Here is a 25230-nt window from a genome sequence, read left to right on the forward strand (position 1 = left end):
AACCAGACCTGTTTGGTGGAAACACTTGTTGATGTCACCAGTTTCTTTTCAGCTATTAACACTTTCAAATTCAAAATGTTTTTGTTATATGAAGTGATGTATATATGTCTGTGGTGTGTTTAAGTTAATTTAAACGATGAAAAACGCTCCCAAAAAGTTAAGATCAAACAAAAACTGTGTTTGTTGTACAGAATATATGGAGTGTAATTAGAGAGTGTGTGTACTGTGTTTTATTTCCAGTGGTACAGTAGTGTAATGTCCTAGGCAGACGTACTGGTGCGGATGGCAGCTCTACATGAACCTGTAACTAGACGTGTGGACTGACTCCTGAGCATGAAGCTTTAAAACACACACATTGATTCTGGCACTTTGAACTAACCATTGGCAGCTGGAGCATGTGGATATCAGCCCGATTAGCTTCTGTGTTTTTGCACTTTTATAATAATGTGTTTGGGTTTATTCCAATTCACTGCCTGTGTGTGTGGAGTGTGTACGCACAAACTTAGATTTGCTTCTACCATAATTGTGGTAATAAAAAACTAATAGACTCTTAATTTAAGTTAAGTTTTGGTGACTTTGAAGTGCAGCATCGTGTTTTGATAGGTAGCCACAGTGAATGCTCTCACTCAGCTTTGGGCACAGCGATGATGTCGGTGTTTTGTTTAACCACCGGGAGCGCCGCTCATCACTCTGTTTCCTGATAGGCTGAGACAGCTGCCAATCGTATCTGCAAAGTTCTGGCTGTCAACCAGGAAAACGAGCAAATGATGGAGGACTACGAGAAGCTGGCCAGTGATGTGAGTAGAGCACCTGCAGAACGTTCACACCGATCCAGACTTGAAGTTGTCCATCACTGACCAGCTGGATGTTTCTCCTCGTCCTCCCGTTTGCCTCCAGCTGCTGGAGTGGATCCGTCGGACCGTCCCCTGGCTGGAGAACCGAACCCAGGAGAAAACTGTCCAGGACATGCAGGCGAAACAGGAGGACTTCAGAGACTACCGCTGCGTCCACAAACCACCAAAGGTTTAAACAAACTACTGGATTCCATACGAACTTGCTTTTGTCACTTTCTGAAGTTGGATATTTGTGTGTTTTTTTCTGCTGAATCTGCTCACGAATGCTGAGTCCACTTGTTCTGTTTGTGTCTTCAGGTCCAAGAGAAATGTCAACTGGAGATCAGCTTCAACACTCTGCAGACGAAGCTGAGGCTCAGCAACAGACCTGCCTTCATGCCATCAGAAGGACGCATGGTGTCTGTATGTATTCAGAATTTATAAAACTTGTTTTTAAAAGATCTTGGAGCATAATTCAGAAGTCTATTCCAGATTTTCACCATTTAATTCTATCGGTCTGCATAATTGAAACCCAGTGGAAGGAGAAGTGGGGTGTTATACTCTAGGCAGACAGACTGGTTCCAGTCCTGTTCCCCACAGTGAAGGTTCAACACTGGTACTAACCTGCTGTCTGGTCTCAGGATATCAATGGAGCGTGGCACACTCTGGAAGGAGCAGAAAAAGGCTACGAGGAATGGATTCTCAGTGAGATCAGACGTCTGGAGAGACTCGAACATCTGGCCGAGAAGTTCCACCAGAAGGCTGCCATCCACGAGTCCTGGACCGATGGTATGTAGTCGCAAGCCTCCATTTCGAGATGTCTCTTCATCTTGCTGCACTGTTCTGGAGTTATTAAATCAAAATATGATCTTGATTCAGTAAGTTTCTGTAAGAGAGCAAGTGATATTTTAACTCTTAATAACTTCTGTACTGTATTTGAGAGACTTGTTGAGTCGTAGTGACACATCCAGGTTAGATCCAGTGAATAAATGAGGTCTGTGTGAATGCAGGTAAGGAGGCCATGCTGACCCAGAAAGACTATGAGACCTCCACCCTGTCAGAGGTCAAGGCGCTGCTACGGAAACACGAGGCCTTTGAGAGCGACCTGGCCGCCCATCAGGACCGAGTGGAGCAGATCGCCGCCATCGCACAGGAGCTCAAGTAAGGACGGAGGAAAAAAGGTGTTCACGTGATAAAGTTAATGAAGCCGAGGTCAACACAAGTGGATTTCTGAGTCCTGCTCATCACAGACGTCACAAAGCTGAAAGGATGACTTGACATAGACTCGTTCTGACAGAGCCACAGCATGAGATCGTAAGGAAAAAGGAGAAAAGAAACGGTGATTATAAACGTCTCTCTTCTATTCGTTGTGTTTTCCAGCGAACTGGACTATTACGATTCTGCTAAGGTGAACGCTCGCTGTCAGAAGATCTGTGACCAGTGGGACAGCCTGGGAACCCTGACCCTGAACCGCAAGGAGTCCCTGGAGGTACGAGCCACTGAGTTGGTGTTGAATGAACGTGTCCCTCTTTTGTGGTTCTTTTGCAGAAGCTTGTGTTAAAATAGCTCAACATCAAATATAAAAAGTGACACTTCAAGTCGGCTCGGCAGAATCAGTAGAAAAACATCCTAATATTTCTGAGTGGAGGGTTTAAAAATCATGTGTTTTCTCATCACTATTTCCCAATTGATCTTTTACACACCGTCCTTGTACCTTATCTTTCCGACAGAGGACCGAGAAGCAGCTGGAGTCGATAGACGAGCTTTACCTGGAGTACGCCAAGAGAGCGGCGCCCTTCAACAACTGGATGGAGGGAGCGATGGAGGACCTGCAGGACATGTTCATCGTCCACAACATCGAGGAGATTCAGGTAACTACGTACCTGAATATATGTTTTCTACATGTGTAATAGTGGCTGACGCAGGTAAAACCAAACATGTTTCCTACGCCAGGGTTTGATCACAGCCCACGAGCAGTTCAAATCCACTCTGTCGGAGGCCAACAAGGAGCGAGAGGCCATCCAGTCCATCCAGGCCGAGGTGCAGAAGATCGCCCAGAGCAACGGCATCAAGCTGAGTGGAGCCAACCCCTACACCACCATCACACCGAAGAGCATCGACAGCAAGTGGGAGAAGGTAGGCTGCTTGAATATGGACCAGGTGCTGCTCAGATCTTTCCTGGAAGAGGTTCTGCTGCGAAATCCCACAATCTGTTGTTTTCTGCCTCATTCCACCGGCACTAGAGACACAAACACTGAAGACAGTGGCTGATTAGTATTTGCCAACAACTCTGATGATCAGTGACTCCTCTGACTGCTTGTGTGTGTAAGTGCAGGTTTTTTATATAATAGTAATGAGTGTTTGGAATGTGTCTTTGTGTGTTTGTTAGGCAATGGCCATGGTGCCGCTGCGTGACACCGCCCTGCAGGGTGAGCTGAACAAACAGAACTCCAACGACACCCTGAGAGCCAAGTTTGCCACCCAGGCCAACATAGTCGGGGCCTACATCCAGGAGAAGATGGAGGTAAATGATCAGAGCATGATATCAGCATCTTGTTGAACCTGAATCTTAAATCTTAAACCAGATCTTCCTCTAGTGTGGGGCCAGCCTTCTCTTATTTCTATAGTGCCTTTCAAACCCATAGTTTAAGGGCGCTTCACAAAATATAATCCAAATGCAAAAGAAGCAAATAATAGAAAAGCCGGATCATACAAATTAAAATGCCAGACTATATAGCAGGGAGTTAATTTGACAAAACCGTAAAAAACTTTTAACAGCATTTGATTCTCTGATCTCAGACGTCTCTGAGCAGAAGTAGGGGTTAAAAGTTCTTAAATATAAATTGGACACAGATCAAGTCGTGATTTTAAAGTGATCAGCAGAATCTTAGACTCTGAAGCCTTCGTGGAGCCAGTGAAGTGAAGCAGCTGTGGACAGGCAACTACCACTTCATTTAAGAGATTAGAGATAAGTTGCTGTGGTCTAGTTGGGAGGAAATGAGGGAGTGGAGTTCTATGTTTTGGGGGAGACTTAGTTTGACTTGAGCAATTTGTCTGATTTGTAAATAGCAGGATATTTAAAACGTTGTCGGCTTCACAGTGATTTGATGTGTGTGTTTCTGTCGGCAGGAAATCGGCCGGATATCCATTGAGATGAACGGCACTCTGGAGGATCAGCTCACCCACCTGAGGGATTACCAGAAGAACATCATGTCCTACATGCCCGAGATCAACAAGCTGGAGGGATCCCACCAGCTCATCCAGGAGGCCCTCATCTTCGACAACCAGTACACTTCCTACACAATGGAGGTAACAAACACACACAAAATCTTTTTTAAGTTAGCTCCTGAAACATATCTTTTTGTAAACGCCCCTCGTCTCCTTCTCTGTTCCTGTCCTGCAGCACCTCCGTGTGGGCTGGGAGCAGCTGCTGACCACTATCGCCAGAACCATCAACGAGGTGGAGAACCAGATCCTGACTCGTGACGCAAAGGGCATCAGCCAGGAGCAGCTCTTCGAGTACCGTGCCTCCTTCAACCACTTTGACAAGGTCAGGGCCCGAAGCTCTGTGCTTTGATTCTTTCTCACTTCCTCTCGGGAGAATCAGAACTTGGAGTGTGAGCTAAATAAAATATATAAAATACATCGTTTTAAGGAGGTTATACCGGGGAGCCCCCAGATCATTGCTTTAAACAACAAAAACACATTATACAACAGTAAGATTGTGATAATTTATGCAATTAATATAAACTGTTTTAGATTTAGACTTTTCTAGTTGATTCATAATGCGACTGAATGAGTGTTCACACTGATGTTGTTACACAGGCGAACATGTGGTGAGAAAACGTTCTGCATCTGTTATAGAGACGTGGAGGAATTCAGGAATCAAGTAAATCAGTTTATAGAGGAACTCACTGTTTGCTTTGATTTTAGCCGAGAGGCCAGATGACGAATGTGGACATAAAATCACAGAATCAGAAAAAAGTTATTGGATAACTCAGAGACGACTACAGCTGTTTACAGGCCGGGTGTTAAATTCAGTGTATTGGTTTTGTTGTCATTGTCAAACCTGAACATTTTTTGAGCTTGTACCTCATAAGGATGAAAAGGAAACACCCTCCATTTACACCATCTCACACCACTGTGTGTGTGTGTCTGTGTGTCACTGATTCCTGCTCCTCTCTGTTATAGTGGTTCATAAATGCTCCAGGAGTCACATCAGTGTGTGTGGGGACGCAACACATCTTGTTCTCAAACCTTTAAATATCACAGAATCACAGCATTTGTACTTATTGAAAACAATTGAAAAGTCCATCATGGCTTCCTGCTGTTGTGTGTGTGTGTTGACAGTGTTTCTAAACATCCATCAATGTCTGTCTGTCTGTCCGTCCTCCATGTCCTCATCCCTGCATGGTCACCACCCACCACCGCCACCCCCCGTGTTTGATCCGTTCGCCCTCATGACGCTGTGGCGCTCTGTCATTGGGTGTTTGGCCGATCACAGGACCACAGTGGGGCCCTGAAGGCCGAGGAGTTCAAGGCCTGTTTGATCAGTCTGGGCTACGATGTGGAGAACGACAAGGTAGGAGCTGCACCGTGAGACGCAGGGAGACACTCTGGGTTTGTCCAGCTTCTGAGCAGGAGAGCAGAGGTCATTGACCGGAGCATGCATCTGTTTTCTTGTTTATTAAACTTTTTATTTTTACCAGTTTGATCTGTAAAAAGTCTCTAAAGTCACAACCTAAGTGAAGTTTGTCTTTTAAATGAACAAGATCATAATGTCTAAATACAAAAAGACAAAACAGCTGGATTATACATATAATGAGATCATCAGTAAAAGTATAAATATAATAAATATGTCGTGGAGACGTTTGTTCCAAAGACTCGTCAGTGCTCAGTCGCTGCTCCTGCTCGGAGGCTCATGATAAAGTCCTCGGGGTCAGTCCGGGTTCAGTCCGTCAGCATGGAGGGCAGAGACATGTTGCGTCTCTGTTTGTCCACCAGGGGTCACTGTTGCTTTGTGCTGCTCCCTCTCACGTCTGTCCGTCAGGTTTTACTTTGCTCCGGGACTTTCTCTGTTAACTGTTTGTGCTTTTTATCTCTTTCTTTCCTCTCACCTCCCCAAACATAAATCACACTCTGTATTTCTGTTCCTCTTTCTCTCTCCTGTCTCTCCGCTCCTGTCTTTTCACCCTCTCACCCGTCCTCTCCTCTCTGCCTCTCGCCTCCTCCCTCGCTCCCTCGCTCCTCCGGCCTGTGCTGTGGCTGTGGCGGATCACAGAAGCGATCGGGACAGATGGTCTCAGAGGATTTCCGGGCTCTACTCATTTCGACAGGATACAGCCTGGTACTGCTGCTGCATGACGCTCTGACAGGAAGTCTGCAGGTCCACGAGTTGAACAGATTCTAAATGACCTGAACAACCTGAAGCTTTGCCTCGGGGGGGGGGTTTGGAGTTCATACATTCTAAATTGACTCGTTCATGATCAGGGCTGGATACATGAGTGTAATACTTCCATCTTCTTCTTGTTTAATTCTACAATGTCATTTATCAAATCATAATAGTTGTAAACTTTTATATATAGTTATTTTGGAACAGTTGAGGTATAGCTGATTTATATCAATAAATATATAAACAAAGATGGACGACATGTCGGCTCCCAAAGTGAAACCTAAGCATCTCAATCCCCGCTTTAAATAAAACTGGCCTCCCTGTAAGTGGATGGAAGTATATTTATACAATTAAGGTTTATTTTTTACCAAACCTCAGTAGGTTCAGGTTTGTGAAAATATTCACTCATATCCAGTTCTGTTCATGATGATGTAATGATATCAGTCAGTGTAATCTGTTGATTCTGATTGGACGCCTGCAGACGTCCTGTCTGGTCCTCGGCTGCTCGTCTCATCTTGTCTCGTCTGGTGCTTTTGTCCTTTTGCTGCTTTTCTGCCCTCGAGGGCGACTGAAGGAAAGTGCATGAGGCCGCAAGCGTCTGTGTCTCTGTTATTAACCAGTGACATCATTTATGTAAATGTGAAATATTGGGACTACTATCAGTCTATTTCATGGTCCTGTTGTTTTACGCTCATTGCATCCCTTCTACGTGTGTGTGTGTGTGTGTGTGTGTACAAAGTGCGCTCTCTTCTGGGTTGACCTGTTTGTTGTTGGTTCCAGGGCGACAGCGAGTTTGCTCGCATCATGAGCATCGTGGATCCCAACGGCAGCGGCGCCGTCACCTTCCAGGCCTTCATCGACTTCATGTCCACGGAAACCACCGACACGGACACCGCAGACCAGGTCATCGCCTCCTTCAAGATCCTGGCCGCTGATAAGGTGAGTGTGTGTCTGTTTGTCTGTGTGTGTGTCTGTGTGTGTGGGTGTGCAGCGATGTTCTGTGTTTGTTTATGATGCAAAATTGTCTTGTTTTTAAGTAACTGGTTCAGTTTTGTATTTGAGCCAAAAACCAAATGTTGCCGCTCACTCACTGAACTGTCATCTGTCTCATCAGACCTTCATCACGGCCGAGGAGCTGAGGAGGGAGCTCCCCCCCGACCAGGCGGAGTACTGCATCGCCCGCATGGCGCCCTACACTGGGCCTGACGCCGCACCCGGAGCTCTCGACTACATGTCCTTCTCCACCGCCCTGTATGGAGAGAGCGACCTGTAGAGCAGGAAAGAGGAAGAGGCTGGATAGAAAATGGGGTTGTGGGAGTGAAGAGGGGGGGATGAAGAAGGAAGGAAGGATGGTAGAGAGGTTTTCTGCACGTGGAGGAGGTGCCAGTAAGAAGGAAGTGTGAGTGGCGGTTGTGAGGTGCCCCTGCGTGTGCCGGTCTAGAAACGCTGGAGGCTGTGAGCTTGTTGATTGAACCTCAGTTGGTTTGACCTCCGCTGAATGTTTTCCAGCTCCTGATGAATCAAGGTGGAGTTTTATGAACGGGCATATCCAGGGGCAGGTGTGGGATGGGCAGGTTCTGTAGTGCGGGTCCTTGGCCTCTCTGTCTTTTGGTTGGGTCAAGGAGAGGTTAGGACGTGGGGGGGGCGGGGGGGGGGGGGGGCACAAGCTAATCTGATACTTATGCTAATTTTTGTTTATTTTATTATAATTTTTTTCTTCTTGCCAGGGGGGCGGGGTCACGTGGTTCGGCAAGGGCAGGGCGGAGTTTGTCGTGGTGACTGGCGAGGTTTGTGTATTAGATCCTAGAGAGACATATGCTGTGGGGGTCAGGGGTCAGGGGGCGGGAGGGAGGGAGGGCGGGGTGACCAACCAGAGATGAAATGACATATTTACCCATAATTCCCGTGTTGCTGGATAAGGTGACCTGTTAACCTCGGCTCTTTTCCTCCACTCGTCCTTGTTTATTTCTCTTTTTTTTTGTTTTCTTCCTGGAGCAGGTGGGTGGTGGGTGGTGGCATTGGGTGGGGGGGGTGGGTGGGGGGGGGTCGTCAGCGCTGTACATACTTATTTTTCCAGTGCGAACATCCACACACGCAGTCCCAACTGGTGAGAACAAGTGATCATGGGCGTTCCAACTGCCGTTAACTATAAAAAAAAGAAAAAGAATAAACAACTCACATGTCGAAGCCGATGACACGGAGCAGCTCCTCCGGTGGAAAGGTTTGAGCCTCTGGAAGTTTCTTAAGGTTTTTCTCTTTCTTTTATCAATGGAGACGAGGCCTTCCTGTTCCTGTATAGACGCCATGACGGGCGACATCCATAATAATCCACACAAATTTGCTTCTGTGAAACTGTTCTGCTGTTGTGGGCATCAGGTGCTTCTTCAAATCCAAGTCGACACATTTATACAACGAGTTAGACGAGTCGTCACTTTTATATATATATCGAAAATCCTACACAGACAGAAATGAATATATACCGTCATGTAGTCGTCCTGGTTCGTTAGGGTCAATTAAGGAAAAACAAACCAATTAAAACGCGCCGATCGGAGGCTGCAGCCCTGTTCCTCTCTCGCCCGCTCGCTCGCTCGCTCTCATTCTCCCTCTCCCTCCATCCCCTCATTTATCTCTGGAGGGAAAGAAAAATTATTGCAAGAAAGGAGAGGAAGAGGGGGGGGGGAGTAAAGATCAGGGAGGGGTCTTTATGTAAACATTCCATTCTGTGCAAATAAAATACAAAAATACAAATAATTCAAAAAAAGGAAATTATATAAAAAAAAAAACTATGCAATCATAACATGTTTAATATCTGAGTCCTGGGGACGATCCTGTGACGCCCCCCTGTGACATCCACCAGAAGGCTTCTCCGCTGCCATCAGGGGGGGGGGGGGGACAGGAGGACAGAGGGACGGACAGGGACGGAACGGAGGAGGACAGACTTGGACCAAAAGCTTGTTTCTTTTCTTTCTTTTTATTTTTCACGCAAGGTTGGAGAGATGTGAACTCTGGATTTGTGATTTTCCTTTTTTTTGTACTCTTTAATATCAAACCTTATCTGCTGTACTGGAAACTGCAACCGCCTTCTGTCTAATGATAAGTGAGTTTCACAAAGCACACATAAAAGTTTCCTTACAAAATACCTCGGCTCGTCCTGTTGTCTTTTTTCTTGCGTCTGTCAGTGAGTGTGTGTCTGTGTGTCTACGAATGACGGGATAGTTTGGATTCTCATGTTCTATTTATAAGTAAAAACAGTAAAACTCATTTTGATTTTATCTCAAACGTCCTCATGATTATCACATCAATGTTTTCATGAGCACACATTTGTTCACCTGTGGCCACAATCCATTTAACTGTTCATACAAATTAACTTCTTATTAATCTGGGGTTCAGAATCTTGGAAATTCTAAATGAAAATTCTTAAACAGTTTCAACCAAGAAGTTATAATGTTGGATTTCATATTTTGAAATGTATTTTAGAAATGACAACGTCTCCTATAACATATATTTTCTGTGTTTGTGCTGCTGCTCTTTGGTGCCTTCAAAAACAACTGTGGAAAAACCCAGTTATAAAATATAATATAAACATAAACACGTGTGTGTGTGTGTATATAAACGACTTCAGATATTTACTCACATGGTCGGTTCATTCCACTTTTTTGACTTTAGTTTAAGATTTAAACCAGTTGAGACATTAAATGATATTTGGATGTTTCAGAGTAATGAGTAGATGAAGTGAACAAATAGAGGGTTAATAATAACATTTTCTTTGAAATAGTTATTATTAGAAAAACACAATTTGAATATGATGATTAATAACAACCCAAGACGGATTTTCTTTATTAAAACAGAAACTTTGAATTAAAGGATCACTTGTACAAGTTGGTTCAAGCACGTGCACCGGAAGTGGGCAGTACGTTCACTGTGACTGTCTGCGCGTGCAGCTCGGACCTACTTCTCGCGCGCTCGTGTGTCGGAGCAGCTCGAGAAGCGGATGATCAGTTCGGTGACTTCCGGAGACGAGAGGCCGAAGTGACACGTGACGGTTATTGTTTGTTTGTTTGTGGTCATCAGTAACGTTCACGCGCCTGCTGCCGCTCCGCGCGCTCCTCCTGTGGCGACCCACACGATGCTCGCGCTCGCCTTCACGTGCACAGCGCTGCTCGTGCTCGTGCCCTGTGGATCGATTAATTCCGACAGAACAGCGGTAAGAGCCGAACTTAACTAAACTAAACTTAACTAAACTTAACTTGACTTGACCTAACCCATTAGCAAGTAACCTGTTCACTGAAGTGTGTGTGTGCGCGTGCGTGTTTATTTATTTATTAGGGTTAGGGTATGACTCATGTTATATAGCAAACATCTTCGACCTCAGACTTAGAAGGAAATAAACGATGAGTAAAGCTGAAAGTAAAATATATTAGTATTATAAACTAAAACCTGTAATTACATCCTCCTGCACAGTTTAATAAAAGCTAACAATACTAACTGTAAATACATTTACTTAATTTACATGTGTGGGTTAGTGCCTAAGAACTTTGGACTGTAAATCAAGAAACACATTTATTTTTCACACACATATATATATATATCCTCTTAAAATCCCTCAGTAACTTGCATCAGACTTTAACAGTTTATTTCACATCTGGTGAAATTAATATTCGTCACAAACTAAAGAAACTGTGAGTTCACCTCAAACCTTTTATACTTTTAACAATATGCACTAAAAACAAGAAAGATAGAGAATAGAAATATGTTTTTGTTATGCACAAACCTGTCATGATAATTCATTTGAAGCCAAACAGCTTTGAGTCTGTGTAGAAATGAGAAGAGTGTTTGAGACGAAGCCTCTAATGTCTGGAACTGAACTCAGATCAGCTGGGATTGTTCCCGTGAAACTCATCAAATGTGAAAATACAACCGATCACTGTTTTCTGACTTCAAGAGAAAACTTGTGTTTGATTCAAATAGTGTGTGAGTGTGTGTGTGTGTGTGTGTGTGTGTGTGTGTGTGTGTGTGTGTGTGTGTGTGTGTGTGTGTGTGTGTGTGTGTGTGTGTGTGTGTGTGTGTGTGTGTGTGTGTGTGTGTGAGACAATGTAGTGTTTGTTGGAGTAACATCTCAACTGACCTGTGATATTTATCTGAGCATGTGATGAAATATGAAAAGACACTGTCCCTTTGCCAGATGTTGATATGAATCCTGCAGTAATAAAACATTAATAATACAGTAATAACATGATGATAATTCGGTTAGAATAGGATATGAAGAAAAGTTAGAAAGAGTTTGACTGAATCTGACTCTGGGTCAGTTAACATGAACCAACTCAGTGGTTGTTAATCAGAAACAGAAAAGACAACAGATCCTCCTCATTAGTCCCCGGGCAGAAATGTGTTGGAAAAGAACAGCAGAGGAGAGAGGAGGTACACACACACACACACACCCACACACACACACAAAGACACAGACACCCACAAGATGTCAAACGTGTGTGTTAATGATCGTGGTGTTTATGTTCAGCTGTGTGTGTGTCCGTGTGCGTGTGCGTGTCGTCCTTCGGCGGCCGGTGGTATCTGGGAGGTGTGAGGCTTCAGGAGACAGTGGCGGCTTGTTCTCGCTTTCTGTGCCACACGCTCACTTCCTGTCTCAGCCCTCACTCCCTCACACACAGACACACACACACACTCCCTCACACACACACAGACACACACACACTGGTTTTATATGCTCAAACACACTGGAGGAGATTGTTTCAACACTGAGGTTATTGTCGTCGCTGGTTTTCTACCTGACAGACAGGAAGTCCAGTCTGCACCGCGCTCTGCACCTGGACTCCTGCTCTCCTCCTCCACTCCTCCTCTCCTCTCCTCCTCTCCTCCTCCCTTCATTCCTCTCCTCCCTCTGTCCTCCCTCTTGTTTCCCCTCTCCCTCTCTCCGTCCACACTCTAATTGCTTTCTCCGCTCACCTTTCTAGATTTCTTTCTTTTCTTTTCTTCCTTTTTACTTCTAACTTCGCTCTTATTTCTCCACCTCCGCTCCTTCATCCCTCCTTTCTTCCTTTATTCTTCGCTCCCTTTCTCTCTCAATTCATCTTCCCTCTCCTGTTTTCCATTTTTCTTCACTCATTAACATTTTGCTTCCTCTTCTCTTGGATTTTATCCATTGAACATATTCCGTCTTTCATTTCTTAATTTCTCCCTGAACTCGTCCTTTCTTCTTTCTTTCCTCTCAATTCTCTTTCTTTATTTGTTTCCTGTGATTTTTCATCCCTCCCTCTCTCCTTCTTTTCCATCTTCATTTACAAACTCATCCACTCATCCCCCAATCCTCCCTTCATTCAATTTCCTGTCATCTATACTCTATGATTTATCCATCAAACACATTCCTCTCTCCATTTCTTCGTCATCATTTCTTCTTTTTCCTCTCCTTAATCCTCCGTCGCCTCCTTTATTCCTTTCCTCCACCCTGTGTTATTCTATCCCTCCCTCTCTCCTTCTTTTCCCCCTTCATTTCCAAACGTACTATTCATTTCTCTCTCTCTCATCTTCAACTCTTCTTCCATCCCTGCTCTTACTCCCTCCCTCATTCCTCCCTTCTCTTCTCCTTCGTATCCACATCTGTCTTTTCCTCCACAGTATAATATTGATGTTTGGCTCCAGTGGGCATCGGCAGGTGATTTGGTTTAATTCCCCTTGTTATTGCACCTTTAAATCGCCTGTGGGAGATCTTCCTCTTGAGCAGTCGGAGCATTTTTCAGCGAGTCAGCTGTTTGTGAGCCGGAGCTGCAGCCGTGTGGTTCAGAGGGATTCTCTGCTTTGCTTGGACTCTTTCCCTTCGTGGCTCTTTCTCCTCTTCCTCCTCCTCCTCCTCCTCCTTCCCCCAGCTCCACATTTTGTCTTCTAAACGGAAACTGAATCTAACTCAAACTGTAACAAATCTGTTTTCATACATGAACTTTAGAAAATGTCTGAAAAAATTGGGTTTGTGTTTCACACGTGAGGAAGCAGCAGGAAAAAAGATCTGGAATCTCTCCTCGTCTTTCCAAGTTGACGTCTTCGTCTTCAGAACTACAGAAACATCTGGAGTTCAGAGCAGGTCTGACATAACGTTGGTGATGGAGTCAGGAGCAAGAGCGGGTCGTCTACTAACCAGAGGGTTGGTAGTTCGATACCTGGCTCCTCTGCTTGCTCCTGACGTCTGAACCAAGCTCTGTTACCAACATTTCATTTACCAGGTATCTCCTATAGTGAGTCTGAATGCTGTCAGCTCCTTCAGTGTTCTATAAATAGTGTGTTTATTTAATCATTAGTTATTCTTTGATTATTTCTAAGTTTTTAGTCACTAAAATATTAGGAAAGAACAGAAATCGACTGACACAAAAACACACAACTTTAGTATTTACAATGATTTATAACAGAGAAAAACATTAAATCTGTCAAAGCTCTTAAAAATTCAAGTTTACCTCATCAAATGACATCATCAGTTTATTAAAAAAGTTTTGAACTAATTGATAAATGTAGTAAGATTAGTCCAGTATGTATTTAAACAAATCAGAGAACAGTCAACTTGTAGAGCCTCTCTCTCTCTCCCTCTCTCTCTCTCTCCCTCTCACTCTCTCTCTCTCTCTCTCCCTCTCTCTCTCTCTCTCTCCTCCCTCCCTCCCTCCCCCCTCCCTCCCCAGACATGGAGACACAGACGTCTCATTCATCACTAAATTATGTCAACACTGTTTTACAACATTGAAAATGTTCTCATGTGTCTCAAAGTGTGTGTGTGTGTGAGTTAGTGTAGGTGTGTGTGTGTGTGTGTGTGGGTGTGTGTGTGTGGGGGGGAGGGCTTGCGATGTGGTGGGTGATGGACAAAGAGGCTCTAGTGAAGAAGTGAAAAGGTGGAGTCAGTAGCCGACTTCATACATCTGTGTGTGTCTGTGTGCGTGTGTGTCTGTGTGCGTGTCTGTGTGTGTGTCTGTGTGCGTGTGTCTGTGTGTGTGTCTGTGTGCGTGTGTCTGTGTGTGTGTGTTTCATGTGTTTTCATTGAGTCTCTGTGACGAATCTCATGTATATTTTGGAGACGTGTTGTTAGACGAACATGTTGGAATAATTTGGATCATCAACCTCTCGTTCTCTCCTCCTTTCCTCCGTTCCCCTCCTCTCCTTCTCTTCTTCTCTACTTCACTCCTTCTCTCCTTCTGTACTTCTCTTTTCTTCTTTCATTCTCACCTTCTCTCCTTCTCTCCTTCTCTTCTTCTCCACTTCTCTCCTTATTTTTAACAATGTGAGATTGAACTCTCAATATTTTTCTACATTTTGATATTTATGGGTTTGTGTAATTTGGTTTTTGATTTAAATGTGGTTTCATGCGGAGACCGCATTTAAACCTGAGAGGTTTGAACTAGTTTTAAAGGTTTAATCTTGAGATCTTATTGTTGTTGACACGTTCTGGTCATAAAGAATCACAAATGTTCAGTTTGTGATTCCTGAGCCTCATGTGCATGTGTGTGGTAGCTCTGGTATTTTAATAAGATAAATATAGATCGATATGTTGCTGTTCCATGTGTGAGAAAGCGTGTATGAAGCCGGGCTTCCTCCTGCTCCTCCTCCTCCTCCTCCTCCTCCTCCTCCTCCTCTCAGACAGAAGGAGACACACCATGTCTCTGCAATGAAGACGCTGTCGTCCTCACATCTCCTTTCTTCACATACAGTTTGAGTGTCAGGTGTAAAAAGACGGAGACATTTTCCTCCACTCGGCTCAGTCATCCTGAAACCCTCGTTCTCCCCCTCTTTTTTTCTGCCTCTTTTCTCTCCCTCCATCAGTCCAGCTTTTCCAGGCGTGACATTGAAAATCAATTTATCCTTCTCAGACAGGCGCTGAGTGAACAACACTCGTCTGTCTGGTGTGGAATTATCTCCACCAGGAGTTTTTTTATGTTTGTGTTATTTAGCAGAATTACACAGAAACTACTGAGCGTGTTTCAGCCAAACCTGGTGAAAGTATGTGATGGAGCTCAGGGAGGAAGTCGACATCTGGGGCGTCTGTGCTCCATGAGAATGTGCTCTTGATATTCATGATCCAAATAAAAACCTTGATCTCATGAATTTAAATGTTGGTTTGAGCTCTACTGAGGGAAAATGTGATAAAAGTGTGTGTGTTTGCAGCCCCTCCTGATCGCAGAGAACATGTGGCCCCGCGGCTGTGTCCTGGACTGCCAGAGGGGGCGCCACAGAGCCGTGTGCGGCAGTAACGGCAGGTTGTATAAATCCATGTGCGCCTTCCAGAGGGCGCGGTGCATCAACACACATCTACGTCTGGCTCCACGTGCACACTGCTCAGGTAACACACCTCCCGGGCTGCTAACCTGTTGTTCTTATTTATTTACGTGAATGTGTTCGACGCGTAACAGAGTCTGGGATGAAGAAAGTTTTCTGAATCTGCGGATGAAGTTTCTCACGTTTTATTTCTAGGATCTTTGTAGCTTGAGCTCAACTTGAATCATGTAACAGTATAATTACATTTGAGTTTCTGGAACTTATTTCTATCCAAATAACAACCAGACACTTGAAACAATCTTCACAACCAAGGTCACAACCTTTCAAAATAAAGCTTTGGAATTCCGCACAATATTACAGCAACAAAACATTATGCTTTTAATTTGAAGACAAATTGTCAAGCGGAGGGACATAATGAATCAAATGGCTCTAAACACATGCTGAGCTCAGGAAACACGTGTCCACATCCAGATGTGTCTGTGGATCAGTAGGTAGATGAACACAGAACACATCAAGGGAAGTGTCCTCTGCACAAAGAGCCTCCTGGCGTTTATCTAATGATCATGAACCAGTGAATCATCTTCTCGGGGCTGAACATCACGAGAGACGTCACCTGTGATGTGAGTCCGACTCAGACCAGAGGAAACTGTGCAGAGAGAAATCAGCAACATCCTGAGTCAGGGAAGCAGCTTTTACACTTTACACATCAGGACGCTGGATGTCAGGATGTCTCTGTGCTTTCAGATCGGACTCAGTCTAAATGTCAGCTGGCTCGGGCTCAGGCGCTGGAGGCCAAGACCCGCGGCAGCAGCAGCAGCAGCGGTCGTGTCAGTCATGTCAGTCATGTCAGTCCTGCCGCTGCCATGTTTGTTCCCGAGTGTCATCCCGATGGTCACTTCCTGCCAGTGCAGTGTCACAACCAGACCGGATACTGTTGGTGCTCCACACCGGACGGGAAACCTCTCAGCGGGACGTCCGTCCTCCACCTGACCCCCAGCTGCTCCGGTCAGACATGTTTTATTCTTTATTCAGAGTTTTATATTAAACATGTCTCTGGAAAATAAACAGCTTTGTTTCGATGATGGTGTCGAACACGTGACTGTCTGTAAGTGTTTAGTTTGAATCTCAGACTGTAAATAAAGACATGACAGCTCCTAAGTGAAGTGTTTCTGTCACCCCCCGGTGGCTGGATGCAGTATAGGTCCTAAACCTTGCCTCCTCCATGTTAGCGGACATGTACGGAAAACAAAAAATACATGTTCTGCATGTTCTCTCTCTATCCCCCTTTCACAAAGCCTACTCTGTACAATCCATTAAAGGCAATAAAAGCCCCCCCCCCAAAAAAAAATACATTAAAAAATAGAGAGATTAAAGAGATTAAATAAAACTTTAATGAGGTTTAATCTGCATGAACGTTCTGTTTCTGTTTAAATGTCCCGAACAGATCATTTCCTCAAGATGGATCCACTGAAAGGTGGGAAGGAGTTTTGTTTTTCCCTGTTTCACATGATTCATGACATCATATGTGTTCTGTGCGTTCACTGCCTGGTTCTGGCCTGAGGCCGTTTCTCTCTCTGCACCTGAAGGAACATGAACATTCACAGACGACTTCATGTGCCAACACACACAAAGAGCAACACACAGAGGAACACCCAGAGAAACACACAGAGGAACACACAGAGAAACACACAGAGGAACACACAGAGAAACACACAGAGGAACACCCAGAGCAACACACAGAGGAACACACAGAGGAACACACAGAGGAACACACAGAGGAACACACAGAGGAACACACAGAGGAACACACAGAGGAACACCCAGAGCAACACACAGAGGAACACACAGAGGAACACCCAGAGCAACACACAGAGGAACACACAGAGGGACACACAGAGGAACACACAGAGGGACACACAGAGGGACACACAGAGGAACACCCAGAGGAACACACAGAGGAACACACAGAGGAACACACAGAGCAACACACAGAGCAACACACAGAGGAACACACAGAGGAACACCCAGAGCAACACACAGAGGAACACCCAGAGGAACACCCAGAGGAACACCCAGAGCAACACACAGAGGAACACACAGAGGAACACACAGAGCAACACACAGAGGAACACACAGAGGGACACACAGAGGAACACACAGAGGGACACACAGAGGGACACACAGAGGAACACCCAGAGGAACACACAGAGGAACACACAGAGGAACACACAGAGCAACACACAGAGCAACACACAGAGGAACACACAGAGGAACACCCAGAGCAACACACAGAGGAACACCCAGAGGAACACCCAGAGGAACACCCAGAGCAACACACAGAGGAACACACAGAGGAACACACAGCTCGGCCTCTGTCTTCAACGTGCACTCTCCCTTCTCCTGTTGCAGATGAGGCTGAGGAGCCGGGGCCGACGCTGGACCCCAGGAAACCTGCAGGTGAGGAACATGTCTTCTCACAGTGACCGAGATCCACGTGTTATTTAGTGTCTCTGTTAAAATGTTCTCCTGTCCAGAGCTCACAGCTCCGCCCATCTGGGTGACCATCCTGATGAACTCCGTCAGACGACCCACAGGTGAGAGCTGGAGGAAACGTTTACATGAATATACAAGATATTATTGTTCTGAGAAAGACACCAACGCTGAATATATATACAGTTTATATACAAGTCATCCCCCCACCTCAGCCCCTCATGTTTGTAAATGTGAAGAATAAAACTTAAGAAAGCATTTCTGAATATATTGTAGTTCTCTCTACCACCTGCAAGTAACTATAGACTGTGTGTGCGTGTGTTTGTGTTTGTGTTTGTGTGCGTGTGTTTTTGTGTGTGTTTGTGGTTTTGTGCGTGTTTGTGTGTGTGTGTGTGTGTAGACAGTCCTCAGACTTGTGAGCGTGAGAGAGCGGCGCTCCTCTCTCAGATGCTCTCAGCCTGGCAGAAGGAGCGTTTTATCCCAGAATGCACTGCAGCAGGCCGCTACAGCCCCGTGCAGTGTCACACTGCTACAGGTTACTGCTGGTGTGTGCGGGTGGAGAGCGGGCGGCCACTGTCAGGCACCTCTGCAAGGTAATCAATCAATCAATCAATCAATCAATCAATCAATCAATCAATCAGTCAGTCAGTCACAATATGTCTCTCTCTCTCTCTCTCTCTCTCTCTCTCTCTCTCTCTCTTTCACTATACAAATGTATTTTGCAATTCTTCACTATGTCAGATATTAGTAATGCTGTGATATAGTTTTTTTAATCTGTACTTTCAGGGTTTGTTTTTCGGAGAGCGTTCACTTCCTGTGTGTGTCTCTTTGTAGGAATCGTATCCCAGACTGCACCGGGGCAGAGGAGGCACCAGACACACCCGACCGGAGGTTCAGGGACAAACCTCTGCCTGGTGAAAACAAGACTTTCTGTTACATCAGAAGAATAAACTGATTTGATGTTAAACTCTAAATTAAGTTTTTAGATTTTCAACTAAAATCGGGAAAACCTGAGAAATATGAATCTGAGAAGTCTGACAGTTTGAAACCTCACCTGTTTACTTCTATATGAGAAATTCAACACGTACATCTTTGAAAACTGAGCTGCAAACATTAGCCAGAGGCGGAAGTCAGTATCTGGCTCAAAGGCACTGGGGCAGGATGGACTGGACTCAACAGACTCTAACCTCCGGCCTCTCGCTCTGTTCTCTCAGGATGTCCTGGAGCTCGTAAGGAGCAGTTCCTGCAGAGTCTGATCGCAGCTCTGCAGCTGGAAGCAAAGCATGCTGGGAGTCTGAGTCCTTACCAGTAAGTCTGTCGACAGCGCCTCACAGCAGCTGCATTAACAGAGTGACCTTATATTTCCTCGAGTGACCTTTGACCTCAACAAGGACATGTGATTATTGTTCATAATCCAGGTTGCTCACTCTGGGGTGTTGTTCCTTCTGTTTCCACCAGGGCTGCAAACACACCTCCTTCTCATGCTCCGTCTCTTTTATCAAACCCTCCATCCTCCTCCTCCTCCTCCTCCTCCTCCTCCTCTTCCTCTTCATCCTCCCCCCCTCCATCCTCCTCCTCCTCCTCCTCCTCCTCCTCCTCCTCCTCTTCCTCTTCATCCTCCCCCCCTCCATCCTCCTCCTCCTCCTCCTCCTCCTCCTCTTCCTCTTCATCCTCCCCCCCTCCATCCTCCTCCTCCTCCTCCTCCTCCTCCTCCTCCTCCTCCTCCTCCTCCTCCTCCTCCTCTTCTTCCTCTTCATCCTCCCCCCCCCCATCCTCCTCCTCCTCACCCCTAAACGTGGCCCACGCTGCTGCCCTGGAGGCTGTGGACTCCCCGGGCCCAGAGGAGGTGCTGCAGTGGCACTTCACCCGGCTGGACGTGGACTCCAGCGGCGTGCTCAGCGAGCGCGAGGCTCGACCTCTCCGTCAGTTCCTGAGACGCCGGTTGAAGCCGCGACGCTGCGCCAAGAAGTTCGTTCAGTACTGCGACAGAGACGGAGACCGAGGCCTGACGCTGGAGGAGCTGAGGGTCTGCCTGGTGCTCTGAGGTGTGTGTGTCAGTGTGTGTGTGTCTGTGTGTTAAATTACGCATTTCAACCAACTACCCCAAACATGACAGTGCCAGAAACATGTGACCCAAAGGAAACTGATTCTAGCAAGTTCCCAAATACTAACCACCAACATGTTTCCTGTGATGTTGTGATTGAAGCTGCTGCTAATCTGACCTCATCAGCTCAGGGTCAAATGGAGACAAAGAAAATGTCCGTCCCCCAGTTTCTCGTGACCCCCCCACTGCTCTAAAGTATTTGATAAATATCTTCTTATAAATATCATCATCAGGAACATGGTTATAGTATCTGTAGGCTGAATATGATGATGTTGGTTCTGTTGCAGAGAAACTCTTCAACACTCTGAGAAGTTCTTATTATCTCAGCAGCTGGATGAACCACTTCTCCCTTTTTATGAAGTCCCAGGTTTGATTCTTCTGCCTCAAGCTTCAAGTTTGATCAGATGTTTCAAGTTGATTAGTTTATAAGAGCCGTCGATGTTCCACCTTTAAGTTGCTGGAGACAGAAGTGAGACTGAAGAACATTTCATCTGAGGAGAAAAACCGGCTCCTTGTTTGGGAAGGAGCAGATCTGCGGGTCATTGGTTCTCTGGTTGGAATTAGTCTCCAGGAAATTAATACAAGTTTGTGTAATGACCAAAGTAAACACACACACACACACACACACAATGTTACTGTGGCTCCTCATTGGTGGACTGCCTGGTGTAAAAGCCTCTTGTTCTCCTCTGGTTCGCTGCTCCGGTTGATCCCAGGAGACTCAAACAAATTCCACGTGTAGCTCCGTGAAATCCAAACAAACGTGGCTGCAGTGAAACCAGCTGCTTGTCAGTCACAGCTCGGCCGTGACGGCGAGAGAAACTCTTTCTGTTGAACCTGAACAAAAGTAAACATCTTACAGGGAACATACAGTATTCACACTGTACAGGTCAGTGAGACGCCCGCGGACCTGAAGACACAGGACAGAGGACAGAGGACAGAGGACAGGCTGGTGTTTGCATCACAGAGGTCGTTTTGGATTTATCATCTGTAAAGAAAGTGAACTCAACAACAACTGCTGTTTTTGGATTGCTTCTCTCTGGTTCTGGTGTTTTCTCACTGAGACTCTGAACCAGCTTCATATGTTTGTTCCATAGTTTCATTTGATCTGGTTTTCACATTTTTATTTAGGGACTAAAGAGTTTGGTCTGATGTACGTAGGTGATCCAGACCCAGACCTGATCTCCTGGTCGGACTCAACGTTGTCTGTTGGTCCGAGGAACCAGGAGTCTGAAGGTCTGAGGTCGAGATGTGAAGTGTTAATGTAGCTCAGATAAAAGACGGAGTTAGTAAATTGACCTTGAGTTCAGAATTCAAGGATTTTTGTGCTGATTCAGAAATTAAATTTGAGATTTTCTTCCAAAGTAAAGATGACTGACCTGCCACTGGCAGATTACAGGAGTTAATTAGGCAGCAAAACTTTATTATTCCCTCTCTTCCAGTTCAATAAGTAGTTTCATTTAATTAATTCTGTAATTATTGAATGTATTTAAATGCACTTCAGTCCAGAGGCAACCTGTAGTCAACCTGCTACAGCTCCAGTTTACTCATAAACCACACACATGCTCAGTGTTCCAGTGAAAAAAGGTTCAGAGAAGTTCAGCTCAGAGACGAGAGATCAGAGTCTCTGTTGGAAATGTAACCAGGCGGCGAGCGTCGGTGGGAGGACGAGCGAGCGCCGCGGTGAGACGCAGAGAGGGAGTTTTCCAGATGAGCGGGAATTTGATGGCAGCAGATACAGAGGAAGGGCGGGGGGGTGGACAGGAAGGACACAGAGGAGCTGCTGATAATCCAGAGGAGAGGAAGAAGGTCGAGCTGAGAGTGAGGACGGAGGAGCGGCGTTGAACTAACATGTGTCTGGGAGAGATAGCAGTGACCTCCCATGGTGACGGAGAAGCGAGGTCCTCCCATGGGACGCCACCCAGTGGATCTGACTGGTCCCACTGGTGCTGGGGTTTGGATCTTTTTTAAATTTACTTTCTTTTCCTTTTTCCTCAAGGTCAAAGCCACAGAGGCAAATCACCTCCTTCCTCTCCCTCCTCTTCATCAAGTCACCAAAACATCATCCTTCACTTCCAGCTCGGATTAACAGCTGATCTTCATCCATCATCTTCATCACAGGATGTTTTTCACTCATCACAAGGTTCAACAGGACCATCGACTTCCTGTCTCATGTCACCAGCTGTATCTGTGTGGTCACAACAAATCTAAATCAACCTTCAAGTATTTATTTCACACCTTGGTTCATTTGTGTCACTGATGTTTCCCTCCTTCCTTATCTGGATCCTTCCCTTCTTTCCTTTCCTTCACCCTCCCTTCCTGTCTTTCCTGCCTCCTTCTGCACAACAACCCTTCCATAAATCCACTTGTCCTTGCACCCTTTCTTCTTTTTCTTGTCTCCTACCTTCTCCTCTTAGTTGCTTCCTTTGTTACATCACTTCCTGTCTTCAGCAGATAAGACTTTGAGGTCTCAGGACCTTCATGCACACGTAAGCATTTCATCATGAGGAGAAACCCAAACATCAGTAAATCAGGTTTTCATCTCTTTAGTTAAACTTCAGACAGAAACTTAGTGTTAATGAAACAGACGTTTATTAAAGGATCAACGGTCAAAAATCCTTTAATTCTGTTTCAGTTTGACCTTTGACCTCAGATCATTTCTGTGACAAATCACTAATGGGCCCACCCCAGGGTGTCATCAGCCTGATAGTAAACACAGCGCCCCCTGCTGCCTGTAGGGTCACAGGGTCATGGCGACGCCTCAGGTACAGTGTAGACACCACAGAGGAAGAAGCATCACTCACCTTCAGCTGTTTGTCACAGGGAATTACCCACAATTCATAGCGTCGTGAGTAACAAACTAAATGACATCCATTGTTTCATCTCAGTATGAACAATAAAGTGCTGTGATTGGTCAAATGAATGATTTTTGTCAGTCACGTACTTTGGTGACATCATGTTCTACCGTGGCTCAACTTCCTGTTACTCATCTTCCTCCAGTCTCATTTCTTCCCTTAACCCTCTTCCTCCTCCTCCTCCTCCTCCTCTTCATCCCTTCTTCTTCTCTGTTGTAAATATTTGTTTCCCATATTCTGAACACATATTTCCAGTTGAGCGGGAACAAACCGTTCTGATCATTTGTTTTAAACGTTACATTTGAGGCAGTTTCCGTCTGCAGCACTTTTCTGAGACTCTTTGTGTTTGTTTACTGACGTGATGACTCGTCTGTAGTTTCCTGTTTTTGATGCAAGTCCTGATTTTTTGTAAATGTGTTTTTATTGAAATGTTGTTGTCGACTCTTCATTCGTCTGAACAGTGATTTATTGAAAACTGTTTGTCGGTGTCAGTAACAATATGTTCATGTGATGGAGTCAGCTCGTTGTTCCTCAGCTCCCACAGGAAGACAGCTACTGGTTCATGTGCCTCACCAGTGACCAGATCTCCACTTCCTGCTTCAGATGCTAATAAACTTGAACGTCGTTCAATAGGTTGTTATTTTCCAACATGTTACTGACATGTCTGTTGCCTGTTTGTGTGTGTGTGTGTAAAAGCCTTTTTTTATTATAAAATTATATAAAATCTTATTTTGAAATCTGAACTGAAATGTATATTTTGACCTTTTAGGTTTTAGGACAAATAATTCATAGATTAGATAAATGGAGACGTTTTCATTCCATTTGTTTGTTTGTTTGTTAATAAGCAGATTACATAAAAACTACTGGGCAGATTTCCATAAAACTTATGGAAGTATGTGAAATGAATCAAAGAACAGAAAGTCTGACGTAGGTCGGGATCCGGGTGGATTCAGGAATTAGTTTAATTTCTTAAACAATGTGAAGTCGGCTGATTTGTGACATTTTCACTCAATTCATGGAAAAAAATCATGAACTATCATCAAGTCCTGACTGTGGCTTCTCCAGCCTCACAGCTCCAGCGGGACTGGCATGTTGGAGACACGATGGGTCTGTGTCCAGCAGATGGCGCTCTCGTCCTGAGTTGGCAGCAGAGTGAGCGGCACCATCAGCAGCTGAAGGACAGACACACACTCTGCTCCCCTGATTCACAACTCAACACAACACAAGCCAGCAGATCTCACATCATACAAACAGCTGTATGATGTGGGGGGGGGGGGGGCTGGTGACATGGATGTGTGTAAATGACATGAAGTTGATATAAATTATAAATTAGCTCAACTGAGCCAATGACTATCAATGAGGAAATGGTCTGCAGGTGATACACAGGCATCAATCTGTCACAGATTTTCGACACACACATACACACTAACACACATACATGTGCTCACACAGCAGTGACCCAGGTCCTTTGCATATTGGGATTAATCTATAACTCATCCAGGGAAATCCATGCCTGTCATTTCACCTCTTTAATGAATCTTGTGTTCACGAGGCCTTGGAGCCGAGCTGACAACATGTGAACAGCATGACCTTTATAACATGAAACATGCTGACTGCACAAATACACATACACACACACCACACACACACATACACACCATTCACATACACACAAACACACCTGACGGGGCATAAACACGACTTCATCACGATGACACAAGGGGAAATCCACAGACCCTCCTTCACGACTACTGGAAGAACTACGTGTGATTATTTGAACATTTTAATTATAAGGCTGAAAATAAATTGGATTGGTGAGGAGAATATTACTGAGGAGAGAAAGGGAAGGTTGAGCTGCGTGCAGTTTGTGTTGTCTTGTTTTATTTCACACATTGTTGAGGGTTGTTTTTGATCATATGTGTTGAGAATAAAATGTTTGCATGTCACACGACTCTGGCTAAAAGGATAAATAGATGAATTTATGTATATATATCGTTTTGGCCCAGAAAACCCTCCATAGAAATCCACATTAAAGCAGATTCAGACAGACGGAGGATTTCAAAAAGCTACTTTAAGGAGAAGGGTTAGGGTTAGAATGAACATGAAGCATCAACAGATGTGTGACAGCCAGTGGGTGTTTCTGTTGTGTAGCATCTCCTCACTGGGAGAGAACCAGTGGCTGTGATGATGATCTGCAGCTGTGGTGAGTGAACAGGAGCTGCTGCTTGTTTTATCAAGCTTCACTTTCAGATGGTTCCACAGCATCATTGTGTTCCCTGGGATCAAGTGAAGGTTTAA

The 25230-nt window shown here is 45.1% G+C and overlaps 2 protein-coding genes across 3 annotated transcripts in view; both read left to right on the forward strand.

The window, feature by feature from the left end:
• actn4 (actinin, alpha 4) overlaps positions 1–7878 on the forward strand; it is a 46082-nt gene extending 38204 nt beyond the window's left edge. For both annotated transcript variants that reach the window (XM_062385670.1, XM_062385669.1), the window contains exons 9-22: positions 705–797; positions 898–1023; positions 1152–1256; positions 1475–1622; positions 1844–1994; positions 2214–2322; positions 2564–2704; positions 2787–2969; positions 3223–3357; positions 3963–4142; positions 4237–4383; positions 5338–5415; positions 7006–7164; positions 7340–7878. In XM_062385670.1, the coding sequence (XP_062241654.1) occupies positions 705–797; positions 898–1023; positions 1152–1256; positions 1475–1622; positions 1844–1994; positions 2214–2322; positions 2564–2704; positions 2787–2969; positions 3223–3357; positions 3963–4142; positions 4237–4383; positions 5338–5415; positions 7006–7164; positions 7340–7498 (1914 nt within the window). In that variant the 3' untranslated portion in view covers positions 7499–7878. The remainder of the gene's footprint in view (positions 1–704; positions 798–897; positions 1024–1151; positions 1257–1474; positions 1623–1843; positions 1995–2213; positions 2323–2563; positions 2705–2786; positions 2970–3222; positions 3358–3962; positions 4143–4236; positions 4384–5337; positions 5416–7005; positions 7165–7339) is intronic.
• Positions 7879–9869: 1991 nt separating this feature from the next.
• Positions 9870–23584, forward strand: LOC133951625 (SPARC-related modular calcium-binding protein 1-like). Its single transcript, XM_062385671.1, has 12 exons — positions 9870–10429; positions 15376–15550; positions 16231–16491; positions 16931–16960; positions 17896–17943; positions 18021–18080; positions 18377–18569; positions 18811–18890; positions 19191–19284; positions 19435–19520; positions 19746–20021; positions 22077–23584. Exons 1-11 carry the CDS (start codon positions 10352–10354, stop codon positions 20018–20020), a joined length of 1380 nt encoding a protein of 459 aa, XP_062241655.1. The 5' UTR covers positions 9870–10351; the 3' UTR covers position 20021; positions 22077–23584.
• The last annotated feature ends 1646 nt before the right edge of the window (positions 23585–25230 follow it).

The sequence above is a fragment of the Platichthys flesus genome, chromosome 4, assembly GCF_949316205.1.
Source record: "Platichthys flesus chromosome 4, fPlaFle2.1, whole genome shotgun sequence".
NCBI classification, from domain to species: domain Eukaryota; kingdom Metazoa; phylum Chordata; class Actinopteri; order Pleuronectiformes; family Pleuronectidae; genus Platichthys; species Platichthys flesus.

What these genes read in the sequence shown, in the direction of transcription:
- LOC133951625 (XM_062385671.1), top strand. Translation starts at nt 10,352, where the DNA reads ATGCTCGCGCTCGCCTTCACGTGCACAGCGCTGCTCGTGCTCGTGCCC. An exon ending in GGACCCCAGGAAACCTGCAG is followed by an intron (nt 17,944 to 18,020) that starts GTGAGGAACATG and finishes TCTCCTGTCCAG; the next exon opens with AGCTCACAGCTCCGCCCATC. An exon ending in CTCCGTCAGACGACCCACAG is followed by an intron (nt 18,081 to 18,376) that starts GTGAGAGCTGGA and finishes GTGTGTGTGTAG; the next exon opens with ACAGTCCTCAGACTTGTGAG.